The sequence below is a fragment of the Staurois parvus genome, unplaced genomic scaffold, assembly GCF_062004578.1.
Source record: "Staurois parvus isolate SC_StPar_1 unplaced genomic scaffold, SC_StPar_1.0 ptg002174l, whole genome shotgun sequence".
Lineage (NCBI taxonomy): Eukaryota > Metazoa > Chordata > Amphibia > Anura > Ranidae > Staurois > Staurois parvus.
Genome location: NW_028319970.1, coordinates 95,001 through 108,276, shown reverse-complemented (window position 1 = coordinate 108,276; position 13,276 = coordinate 95,001). Strand labels below are relative to the sequence as shown.

Here is a 13,276-nt window from a genome sequence, read left to right as displayed (position 1 = left end):
TCACCTGAAGATCCCAGATTTTCAGATGTCACCTGAAGATCTGGGATCTTCAGATATCATCTGAAGATCCGAAATCTTCAGATGTCACCTGAAGAACCCAGATCTTCAGATGCCACCTGAAGAACCCAGATCTTCAGTTGTCACTTGAAGATCCCAGATCTTCAGATGTCACCTGAAGAACCCAGATCTTCAGATGTCACCTGAAGAATCCAAATCTTCAGATGTCACCTGAAGAATCCTGATCTTCAGATGCCACCTGAAGAACCCAGATCTTCAGATGTCACTTGATGATCCCAGATCTTCAGATGACATGAATTTTCCTAACGTTAATTCTAGGCATTGCATTTCCATTCTAGCACCCTTCTGTGTTCCTCAGCCATTTCCTTTCTACCCTCCATAATGATTGCCCTTGCAGTGGAATAGAACATAAATCTGTCCCGAAGTTCAGAAATGACAGAGCCAAACCACTTCTCAGATTAGCAGAAATGCGATTCAAAGAAAAAACGAGAAGGTCACTACCAAAGAAATGTGGAATTTTTGGGTAAAAAAATTGCAGGAGGACAAGCAGAAGCCAAAAGATGAAAATCACCTTCAGTGGAAACCCTAATTCCATCGAAACGTTTGCATGAAATAGCGGACTAGAGTGCAGTGACATGATTGAGTCTCTCTTCTAAGTTTACGATGCTGTCTAAGAAAGATGATTAGAGAGGAGAGGAAAGGAAGGTCTCCGGCCTTGAGAGGGGTCCCTGCCTATAGACACCCAGGAGACCTAACAATCTTCTTCATTGATCTGACATAAGAAGTTGCGTCCAGCGGGCAGACAGACGAAACTTTCATCACATCCTTTTTCTTCACACTCAACCTTCCCATTATTCCTGCAAGAGCATTTCGTTGAGCAGGCGTCGTCCATCCACACAGTCTGGCCCCGACTCAAGAAACTGTCTAAAAACATAACAACCGCAATGAAAATCAGAGTAAATGCAAGAATCAGAATCACTATCCTGCTGACAAAGTCCAAATTTTGCTCATCAAACAATTTTTTTTGGGGGGGGGGCTTTGGATAGAGTAGGGAACAGGGGCGGACTGACCATTTGGAAACTCGGGCCTGGGGTCAGTAGGGGGCCCCATGAGATGCCCCTGGTACCTTTTTCATAGGCTTTTTTGAGTTTGGGCAAGGACACAGGGGCCCCATGATCCCCTATTGCCCGGGGGCCCCATGAGTTGTCAGTCCGCCCCTGGTAGGGAAACATTTAAATTCCTAGCTTTGATTGTCCCCGGGACATGTCCAGCATGGCTTCGCTGTAATCGAATCAGTGGTGCGCTTCTGTAACCGCTGACCAATCGGAGAGTATTTTGCTCTTAAATTGATCATGGAACCGCCATCTGGAATTCTCACTGAAAGGACGAAAAAAAGAACTTTCATACCTTTGTATACGCAGCCACCCGGCACCCTGAAGTCATCGACACGAAAGATCCACACTCCTGGACATCCGACGTTGCTGGTGGATCCGATGTTCACTATGTGCTCTGTTCTGGATGACGGCATGTTGAAGTATTCCTTCCCTGTATTGAAGCCAGCCTGTAGGTGAGAGATCGTTGTAAAGAAAGTGTCCATCGTAATGAGAAAACCCGATCATTTTTTATAGGAGGACAATATTCTCATACTTAGGAAGAGGGAGGATCTACAATAGTCACACCTTTGGGCTAGTGCCTAGGGAAGCTGGGGGAAGAGACCAATACCAAGTCTCCAAAGGTACAAACTGGTTTCTTTTTTTTTTTTGTTTCCTTAATCTGGCCACCATTGGATATCTTTGGTTAAATTCCACAAGAGGACTGTACGGGGAAGTGGACTCTGGAAGAGAAGTCCTTTCCGCACTATGGGGTCACTTTGACTGCTGCCGGAGTGATGCCTACAGTTGCCGTTGCCGTTTTTTAGAACTGGCAGCCAGCTGTCTTGTACAAGCAATCGGAACAGCTAACTAGCCTCTCAATTGCTTGTACAAGTAGCGGGAGGGGACGCCCCCAACTCTCCCGCCACCTTCCATGGCTATCTCTGGATCTACTGTCCCACCGGGAGTGCAGAGCAACTAGCCGGCTTTGACCGGCTCTTTGTTATAGTGAACTGCAAGAAATGACCTGACATCACTTCCGGTTGACTTTTTCCGCCATTTTTAAAAATCTGCAAGCATTCAAGAACACCAATCTTGGTGTTTTGAAAGCTATCAAGTGCAGAAGAGGGATTTGGGGTTTCATAGATCCCAGATCTCTCCATAAAAATACCTGTCACCAGGGGCGGACTGACCATTCGGGAACTCGGGCACTGCCCGAGGGCCCGGGGTCAGTAGGGGGCCCCATGAGATGCCCCTGGTACCTTTCATAGGCTTTTTTGGGTGTGGTATGAGTGTGGGCGAGGACACAGGGGCTCCATGATCCCCTATTGCCCAGGGGCCCCATACATGAGCAGGGGTTGCCATACCTGAGCAGGGGTTGCCATACATGAGCAGTGGTTGTTATACATGAGCAGGGGTTACCATACCTGAGCAGGGGTTGCCATACCTAAGCAGAGGTTGCCAAACCTGAGCAGGGGTTGCCATACCTGAGCAGGGGTTCCCATAAATGAGCAGGGGTTGCTATACCTGAGAAGGGGTTGCCATACATGAGCAGGAGTTCCCATACCTGAGCAGGAGTTCCCATACCTGAGCATGGGTTGCCATACCTGAGCAGGGGTTCCGATACCTGAGCACGGGTTCCCATACCTGAGCAGGGGTTGCCATACCTGAGCATGGGTTCCCATACCTGAGCATGGGTTCCCATACCTGAGCATGGGTTGCCATACCTGAGCAGGAGTTGCCATACCTGAGCAGGGGATGCCATACCTGAGCAGGGTTTCCCATACATGAGCAGGAGTTGCCAAACCTCAGAAGGGGTTCCTATACCTGAGCAGGAGTTCCCATACCTGAGCAGGGGTTCCCATACCTGAGCAGGAGTTCCCATACCTGAGCAGGAGTTGCCATACCTGAGCAGGGGTTCCCATACCTGAGCACAGGTTCCCATACCTGAGTAGGGGTAGCCATACCTGAGCATGGGTTCCCATACCTGAGCATGGGTTCCCATACCTGAGCATGGGCTGCCATACTGGGGAGGGGTTGCCATATCTGAGCAGGGGTTGCCATACCTGAGCAGGGGTTGCCATACTTGAGCAGGGGTTCCCATACACGAGCAGGGTTTGCCATATCTGAGCAGGGTTTGCCATACTTGAGCAGGGGTTGTCATACCTGAGCAGGGGTTCCCCCAAGACCGGTCTTAGGATGTCCACCACTGGCCGTGCCTGTTGTCCACACAATGTTTTCATACAGAAACACAACAATAGACCTCTGGTACTTGTCGGAGGCCAACAGACACTGGAAGGTGTTTCTCTGGAACATAAAACAAGAGCAGGGATTAGGAACCTCTCAACACAGAATATAACTGGATATAACATTTATAGGGAAAGTCGATCCAGGGAATATCCGATTGCCTCTCGGGGGATCAGGGAGGAATTTTTTCCCCTACAGGAGCGAATTGGATCATGCTTTGCTGTTTTTTTTTGCCTTCCTCTGGATCAACTGTGGATGTAGGATTATAACTTTTTATTTTTTTCTTTTATGGTTGAACTGGATGGACTTTTGTCTTTTCTCAGCCAGACTAACTATGTAACTAGAATCCCACCGGGAATTTGTTTCATTTCGATTCGAAATCTAACCAATTTCGTGCAGTTCGTTTTCAGGATTCGCTTCGGTAATCCGTATTTGAATTCCATTTGAAAACATTTTCACCAAATTAAAAAAAAAAAGTCGTTCGCATTTCGAAATCGGTTCAACCCAAATCGAGATAGATTCAACAAAATTCAAAAAAAAAAAAAAAAGTCGAAAAGATTCCAACCGAATTCAAAAACGTTCGACCGAATTCGAAGAGTTAAGCTGGTCATAGATGTGCAGATTTGAAAATTTGAGAAAAAAAAATGTTCGAATTTCGTCCGAATTTCGTTTTGAGATCATTACCCGGGAGCTGGGGACCAGTCTTTAAAGCGGAACTTCCCCTTTTGGGTGGAGCTACGGTTTCAAGTGGTTTTCAAATGTTTCTTTTGATTTTGTGTTCGAATTTCAGACGAATTTCATTTCGTAAACCTTACCGGGGAGCGGGGGGAGCGGTCTTTAAAGCGGAACTTCCCCTTTTGGGTGGAGCTCCACTTTTAAATTGGTTTTTAAATGTTTCTTTCGATTTTGTGTTCAAATTTCAGCCAAATTTCATTTCTTTATCCTTACCGGGGGAGCAGGGGGGACCGGGCCTTAAAGAGGAACTTCCTCATTTGGGTGGAGCTTAGCTTTAAATTGGTTTTTGAATGTTTCTTTCGATTTTGTGTTTGAATTTCGGCCGAATTTTGTTTTGTAATCCTTACCGGGGAGCGGGGGGGACCAGACCGTAACGCGGAACTTCCCCTTTAAATTGGTTTTCAAATGTTTCTTGCGATTTTGTGTTCGAATTCAAACTTCCTTACTGAGGAGTGGGGGGGCCCAGTCTTTAAAGCGGAACTTCCCCTTTTGGGTGGAGCTCCGCTTTAAATTGGTTTTCCAATGTTTCTTTCGATTTTGTGTTCGAATTTTGGCCACATTTCGTAATCCTTACCGGGGAGCGGGGGGACCCAGTCCTTAAAGCGGAACTTCCCCTTTTGGGTGGAGCTCCACTTTCAATTGGTTTTCAAATGTTTCTTTCGATTTTGTGTTTGAATTTCGGCCGAATTTCGTTTCGTAATCCTTACTGAGGAGTGGGGGGACCCAGTCTTTAAAGTGGAACTTCTCCTTTTGGGTGGAGCTCCGCTTCAAATTGGTTTTCCAATGTTTCTTTCGATTTTGTGTTCGAATTTTAGCCGCATTTCGTAATCCTTACCGGGGAGCAGGGGGACCCAGTCCTTAAAGCGGAACTTCCCCTTTTGGGTGGAGCTCCACTTTCAATTGGTTTTCAAATGTTTCTTTCGATTTTGTGTTTGAATTTTGGCCGAATTTTGTTTCGTAAACATTACCGGGGGAGCTGGGGGCCGGTCCTTAAAGAGGAACTTCCTCTTTTGGGTGGAGCTCTTAGCTTTAAATTGGTTTTGAATGTTTCTTTCGATTTTGTATTTGAATTTCGGCCGAATTTCATTTCGTAATCCTTACCGACTGGGGGGACCGGTCTTTAAAGTGGAACTTCCCCTTTTTGGTGGAGCTCCGCTTTAAATTGGTTTTCAAATGTTTCTTTCGAGTTTGTGTTCAAATTTTGGCCGCATTTCGTAATCCTTACCGGGGAGCAGGGGGACCCAGTCCTTAAAGCGTAACTTCCCCTTTTGGGTGGAGCTCCCCTTTAAATTGGTTTTCAAATGTTTCTTTCGATTTTGTGTTCGAATTTTGGCCGAATTTCACTTCGTAAACATTACTGGGGAGCGGGGGATCCGATCCTTAAAGCGGAACTTCCCCTTTTGGGTGGAGCTCCGCTTTCAATTGTTTTTCGAATGTTTCTTTCCATTTTTTGTTCGAATTTCAGCTTATTTCGTTTCGTAATCCTTACTGGGGTGCGGGGGGGACCAGACCGTAACACGGAACTTCCCCTTTAAATTGGTTTTCGAATATTTCTTTCGATTTTGTGTTCGAATTCGAACTTCCTCCAAATTTCGTAAACCTAGGGGACCAGTCCTTAAAGTGGAACTTCCCCTTTTGGGTGGAGCTCCGCTTTAAATTGGTTTTAGAATGATTCTTTCGATTTTGTGTTTGAATTTTGGTTGAATTTCGTTTCGTAATCCTTACCGGGGAGTGGGGGGGGCCAGTCCTTAAAGCGGAACTTCCCCTTTTGGGTGGCGCTTCGCTTTAAATTGGTTTTTGAATGTTTCTTTTTTCGAATTCGAATTTCGTTTCGTTATTTCGGATTTCAGAGTTATTTTTGTCATCCGGAATTCTGAGACATCCAAAGAACGAAACGAAAATTCGTCCAAAAGTCGATTCACAACTAAACGCACATGTCTACGGACGACGTAGTATCTTACCCTGTTCGATTCGCTTCCATGATAAGGCACGTTATCCCAGGTTGCAAGAAACGACCAGACGGGTTTGTAATTCCTCATATCTTCAAAATGCTTGTCGATCTCTTGACCTAAGCACTCCAGGAAACCTTCGTCAGTGGTCTGCCTGTAGTAAATGCTCGCATTTTTATGGTCTTCATTATCTACGTCCCCCCAAAAAGGACAGATCATGCAGAATTTTTCCAGGGGGAAGGAATCGGGGGTGTAATCAGGGACCGGTTGTTTGAAGGAGATGGCGCCATTGTTGTTTACCTAAAGGATACAAAGAAAGAAACAAAAGAAACTTTGTAGCCGTATACTGTCACCTGGATACATTGTAGAACTTTGACATTCACACTGATGCAGCGTTTTCAGTGCGAATTCCGCACCGCATCACAATCGCACCCCGTTCATGCAAACCGCATGAACGGGGCTAACGACACCCCTGAAAGCGGTCCGCAAAATCCGGAATTGGATCGCATAGGTGCGAATACCCACGTGATCCGATTCTAGTGCGGACCCAAAAAAAGGGTCCTGCATGTTTTTGGTGCGATTAGAGCCAGAATGTACAGCTCCGATCGCACCGCACACAAATCGCATGCCATTGGCGGTTCCTGTGCCAATCACATGCATGAATGTGAACCCGGGCTCATGGGTAGAATTTATTCGTTAACCCTTTCGCTGCCAGGACTGTCCGTCTGCAGGCCCCAGGGACAACATGGCGAGTACCGGTGGGTGGAGGGGGATGTGTGACCGTTCTCCCCCCTTCTTCCTCTGACCTGGAACATGACGTGTATGATGTCACTTCTGGGTCACCTGTTACTTTACCACCCCCCCTCCCCCCCGGGCTAGCGATCTGCATTGCAGTACATTGCATGAAGTTCAGAGAAGACATGGGGGGGGGAGGTCTTCTGCGTTTTTTGCAGCGTTTCGGCGGCCCTTTGCTTGCTTTTATCTGGCCCTTGAGGCACTATTTCATGTATTGATAACAATTGGGTATAATTTTCCCCCACTGACACCAATGATGGGGGCACAACTCCTTCCAATGACACCAACGATGGGGCACAATTCCTCCCAGTGACACAATTGATATGGTCCAATGACATCAATGATGGGGCACAACTCCCCCCAGTGATACAATTGGTAGGGTCCAATGACATCAATGATGGGGCACAATTCCTCCCAGTGACACAATTGGTAGGGTCCAATGACATCAATGTGGGGGGAACACAATTCCTCCCAGTGACACAACTGATATGGTCCAATGACATCAATGATGGGGCAAAACTCCTCCCAGTGAAACAATTGGTAGAGTCCAATGACATCAACCATGGGGCACAATTCCTCCCAGTGACACAATTGATAGGGTCCAATGACATCAACATTGGGGGAACACAATTCCTCCCAGTGACACAATTGGTAGGGTCCAATGACATCAATGTGGGGGGAACACAATTCTTCCCAGTGACACAACTGATAGGGTCCAATGACATCAACGTTGGGGGAACACAATTCCTTCAAGTGGCACAATCGGTAGGGTCCAATGACATCAACGTTGGGGGAACACAATTCCTCCCAGTGACACAACTGATAGGGTCCAATGACATCAACGTTGGGGGAACAAAATTCCTCCCGCGGACACAATTGATAGGGTCCAATGACACCAATGATGGGGCACAATTCCTCCCAGTGACACATTTGATAGGGTCCAATGACATCAACGATGGGGCAGAACTCCTTCCACTGACACCAAATGGGGCAGTATTTTTTTCCCACTGACGTTGGGACCTTTTCTACTCCCTCCGGCTACAATCCGACCCTCGTAAAATATGAAGGACAGTAAACTGGCCCTTCGTTTAGAAAGTTTGGAGACCCCTGCTATAGAGGGATGTGCTTTGCTCATCTTTCACATCTGAGCTTGACAACCACATCAAAAAGTTTGGACTAGCGTGAAGTCACTACAAAGGCTTCAACAAGTGAGCTGAACTCCTCAAGATCACCGTTGACTTTTCAGTCCCACACAGTATACAGCACAGACAGATGTGATCAGGGGCGGACTGACCATTCGAGCACCTGGGCACTGCCCGAGGGCCCGGAGTCAGTAGGGGGCCCCATGAGATGCCCCCGGTACCTTTCATAGGCTTTTTTGGGTGTGGTTTGAGTTTGGGCAAGGACACAGGGAACCTATGATTTCCTATTGCCCTAGTGCCCGGGGTCATTAGGGGGCTCCATGAGGTCCCCCTGGTACCATTCATAGGCTTTTTTGGGTGTGGTTTGAGTTTGGGCAAGGACACAGGGGACCTATGATTTCCTATTGCCCGAGGGCCCTGGGTCAGTAGGGGGCTCCATGAGGTCCCCCTGGTACCATTCAAAGGCTTTTTTGGATGTGGTTTAAGTGTGGGCAAGGACACGGGGCCCCATGATTTCCTATTGCCCGGGAGCCCCATGAGTTGTCAGTCCGCCGATGGATGTGATGCAACCCTACCCCCCATCTAGATCTAAAGTAAAAAGTTTTGCCTGAAGTTCCCACTTTAGTATTTCTTATAGTTGTGGTCAGGGGCCGGCTGACCATTTAGGCACTTGGGCACTGCCCGAGGGCCCGGGGTCAGTAGGAGGCCCCATGAGATGCCCCTGGTACCTTTCCTAGGCTTTTTTGGGTGTGGTTTGAGTGTGGGCAAGGACACGGGGGCCCCATGATTTCCTATTGCCCGGGGGCCCCATGAGTTGTCAGTCCACCCCTGGTTGTGGTGGATTCAGTAAGACATAACCTACGTAACCAGATCGGTGGGTCTCCCCAAAGAAGTTGAACGAATGGAGAAAGGCAATTTCATCCGTGGCGCCGTCATCTTCCTCCGGAGTTGTGAGGTCATTAAACGCCGGGCCGTAATTAAACAGATTCGTGCCTGCGGAGAGAAGATCAAACGCGTCAGTAAGGCGCGACATTGCGTACGAATTCGGGGGAAGATCGGTGCGCTCCATCATAGATGGTGACAGCTGAGGAAATCGTCCATACCTTCTTTCTTACACACGGAGGAGAACACGGACGGCAACGCTGATAAAGAGAAAAAGGAGAAGAATTACTTATTTGCACATAAAATAAATGCTATAAATTCCTGAGCTCCTCCTGCAACTTCTACCATTTCTCCTACTGCTACTAAAAATAAAAAATAGCAACTAATGCAGGCCATACACGGTTCGAATTCAGAACGATTTTTTGTCCGAAAGTCAGATACGTCGTCAGCTCGGTAATCCAATGGCGCCATCATTGATTTCGAAAATCGGCCGACCGCGTCATAAAGTTCACCCCATATAACAGGTGAAACTTCTGTTCCTTCCAGGTCACGGCTCATGCGCATATTGTTTTCGGAAAAACGATCGTTCGATTTGACCATCGAATCGGTCGTTTTTCATGAATATTCCAACATGCCCGATCACCTAAAAGGGGAGGAACCATGGAAATCGGCCGGTGCCATTGACCCCACTAACAGAGCGAAAATCGTCCGATTATTCTTAGGTTCGATTTTCGGACGAAAAATCGGTCCATTTTCAAACCATGTATGACCGGCCTTCTTTTTGACCGCTTCACACCGGCGCCTCCCAACCCTTTAAGAGTTTCAGAAGCCGGGAGGTTGGGCGGGGTTTAGAGTCATGTGATCGCTGTGACACGCCGTCATGGCGGTCACATGATCGGGAAAGGTCCCGATCGAAAGAGGAGATCGGGACCTTTCCGTGAGTACCGGACATGTGTGCTGGGAGCGCTCTTGGCACATATGTCTTTTTTTAATAGAATGCAAATGTGCGGCCGCTCGGCGTCTAGGCCCAGACGCCGGGAGGCCACACATTTGCGTTCAGCCGGCATGAAGAGGTTAAAATGTAAAGTGTTATTAAACCCACAACAGTACAATCAGTCTGTAGATGCAGTAAAGCATGCTTGTTATACTCACTGTGGAACCTAAGGGGTTAATTCTCTGTATTGTGTACAAAAAGGCTGTTTGATCCTTTCTTCTCTGATCCTCCCCTTCTTCTACTGTCCCCAATCCATCTGTTGATAGTACAAAGCCTTGGGGACAAGCTGTACATGCTCAGTTTAGTGTGTATTGCTAGAGAGGTTTTTTTTTTTTCTTGGGAGGGTGCATGTGATCAGCACAGGGCCAGTCAGCACTGTCCACACAGAGGGTCAGGGGTCTTGCAGACTCATAGGACAATCAGGGGAGAATGAAAACTCCTCCTACAAGCTGTAACCAGCACTCTGCTGGACACTGATAGAAGTCACAAGACTGCTCTACACTGCTGATGAGAAAAGGGTTTTAGCAGTTTATATATACTAAAATAACTGCATTTCCATGTTGTTTGTACTGTGAGAGAGCGGATATAGTGAATGCAGGGTCCGGGGAGAGCGGATATAGTGAATGCAGGGTCCGGGGAGACCAGATATAGTGAATGCGGGGTCCGGGGAGAGCGGATATAGTGAATGCGGGGTCCGGGGAGAGTGGATATAGTAAATGCAGGGTCCTGGGAGACCGGATATAGTGAATGCGGGGTCTGGTGAGAGCGGATATAGTGAATGCGGGGTCCGGGGAGAGCAGATATAGTGAATGCAGGGTCCGGGGAGAGAGGATATAGTGAATGCAGGGTCCTGGGAGACCGGATATAGTGAATGCAGGGTCTGGGGAGACCAGATATAGTGAATGCGGGGTCCGTGGAGAGCAGATATAGTGAATGCAGGATTCGGGGAGAGTGGATATAGTGAATGCAGGGTCTGGGGAGGCCAGACATAGTGAATGCAGGATTTGGGGAGAGTGGATATAGTGAATGCAGGGTCTGGGGAGGCCAGACATAGTGAATGCAGGGTCCGGGGAGAGCGGATATATTAAATGCAGGGTCCGGGGAGAGCGGATATAGTGAATGCGGGGTCCGGGGAGAGCAGATATAGTGAATGCGGGGTCCGGGGAGAGCAGATATAGTGAATGCAGGGTCCGGGGAGAGCGGATATAGTGAATGCAGGGTGCGGGGATAGCGGATATAGTGAATGCAGGGTCCGGGGAGAGCGGATATAGTGAATGCGGGGTCCGGGGAGAGCGGATATAGTGAATGCAGGGTCCGGGGAGAGCGGATATAGTGAATGCAGGGTCCGGGGAGAGCGGATATAGTGAATGCAGGGTCCGAGGAGAGCGGATATAGTGAATGCAGGGTCCGGGGAGAGCGGATATAGTGAATGCGGGGTCTGGGGAGAGCGGATATAGTGAATGCGGGGTCCGGGGAGAGCAGATATAGTGAATGCGGGGTCCGGGGAGAGCGGATATAGTGAATGCGGGGTCCGGGGAGAGCGGATATAGTGAATGCAGGGTCCGGGGAGACCGGATATAGTGAATGCGGGATCCGGGGAGAGCGGATATAGTGAATGCGGGGTCCGGGGAGAGCGAATATAGTGAATGCAGGGTCCGGGGAGAGCGGATATAGTGAATGCAGGGTCCGGGGAGAGCGGATATAGTGAATGCAGGGTCTGGGGAGAGCGGATATAGTGAATGCGGGGTCCGGGGAGAGCAGATATAGTGAATGCGGGGTCCGGGGAGAGCGGATATAGTGAATGCGGGGTCCAGGGAGAGCGGATATAGTGAATGCAGGGTCCGGGGAGACCGGATATAGTGAATGCGGGATCCGGGGAGAGCGGATATAGTGAATGCGGGGTCCGGGGAGAGCGAATATAGTGAATGCAGGGTCCGGGGAGAGCGGATATAGTGAATGCAGGGTCCGGGGAGAGCGGATATAGTGAATGCAGGGTCCGGGGAGAGCGGATATAGTGAATGCAAGGTCCGGGTTTAGTAACACTTTATCCATATGATGTACACCATCTCATTACAGAGATTCCCTCTCACTATCTGTTTGGTTATGGGACACAGATGGTGAAAAAAAATCTGACAGGGGTTATAGTTCTCCCTTATTTATCCAGAATGAAAAAAAAAAAGTTTTGTCTTTAGTTCTACTTTGAACTGATCTCAGCAGTAACGTGCAATCATTAGTATACATAGTATCATACAAGGTAGGAGTTGGTCTTATTCACCTACCCAGGAGCAGGAGTGTTGATCCAATCCACATCTTCATGACTGTTCTCTCTCCTCCCTGAGACATGACAGTATTATTAGTGCTTTACAAAAGTAAAAATGGACTTCTTTAGTGACAAACATTTCAGGCAAACCACTGTGACACATCCCTGTATACAGAAGCACAAAGTTGGGAGCATGAAATTGTCCAAAATGTCTTGGTATGCTGACGCCTGAAGAGTTCCCTTCACCGGAACTAGGGGGCCAAGCCCAGCCCCTGAAAAACAACCCCACACCATAATCCCCCTCCACCAAACTTTACACTTGGCACAGTCAGGCAAGTACCGTTCTCCTATCAACTGCCAAACCCAGACACATCCATCGGATTGCCAGACAGAGAAGGGTGATTGGTCACTCCAGAGAACACGTCTCCTCTGCTCTAGAGTCCAGTGGCGGTGTGCTTTACACCACGGCATCCGACGCTTTGCATTGCACTTGGTGATGGAAGGCTTGGATGCAGCTGCTCGGCCATGGAGACCCATTCCATGGAGCTCTCTACGCACTGTTGTTGGGCTCATCTGAAGGCCACACCAAGTTTGGAGGTCTTTAGCTATTGACTCGGCAGACAGTTGGCGACTTCTGCGCACTGTGCGCTTCAGCATGCATTGTAGTATTTCAAATATATGTCAATATATTCGGGAAGAATATTTTTAAAATATATTTCAAATATATTTTTCTTCCATATGGGAGGAACTGATGTGAATGAACAATATACATGTAATAATAATATATGCGTAAATTGACGGCGCTATATAAGTATGAAATTTTTTTTTTTTTTTAAATTTCAAATATACTGTATGTCTTTAACAATATATTCAATCTAAATTTACAAATATATGTGTAAATGACTTTTTTATATGTTAAAAAAAAATCTGAAGAATAAATATATATATATATATATATATATATATATATACACATACATACATACATACATATATATACATACACATATACATATTATATATACACATATATACATATACATACTGAAATATATTGAATATGGCCAAAATTGTAGCATTCCAAATATAGAATAGAAAATAATATTTTTTAAATATATATATAAATTATTTATTTATATTTATCTATTTATTTGAATTATATT

General features: G+C 47.2%; 1 protein-coding gene across 1 annotated transcript in view; it reads right to left on the bottom strand.

The window, feature by feature from the left end:
- Window positions 1-264: 264 nt before the first annotated feature.
- Window positions 265-13,276, bottom strand: part of LOC149432279 (alpha-tectorin-like) — a 15,580-nt gene continuing 2,568 nt past the window's right edge. The window contains exons 2-8 of the mRNA XM_089665279.1: window positions 12,133-12,187; window positions 9,081-9,119; window positions 8,840-8,970; window positions 6,053-6,340; window positions 3,276-3,416; window positions 1,426-1,579; window positions 265-942 (exon numbers count right to left, since the gene is read on the bottom strand). Of these exons, the coding sequence (XP_089521405.1) occupies window positions 770-942; window positions 1,426-1,579; window positions 3,276-3,416; window positions 6,053-6,340; window positions 8,840-8,970; window positions 9,081-9,119; window positions 12,133-12,169 (963 nt within the window). The 5' untranslated portion in view covers window positions 12,170-12,187 and the 3' untranslated portion in view covers window positions 265-769. The remainder of the gene's footprint in view (window positions 943-1,425; window positions 1,580-3,275; window positions 3,417-6,052; window positions 6,341-8,839; window positions 8,971-9,080; window positions 9,120-12,132; window positions 12,188-13,276) is intronic.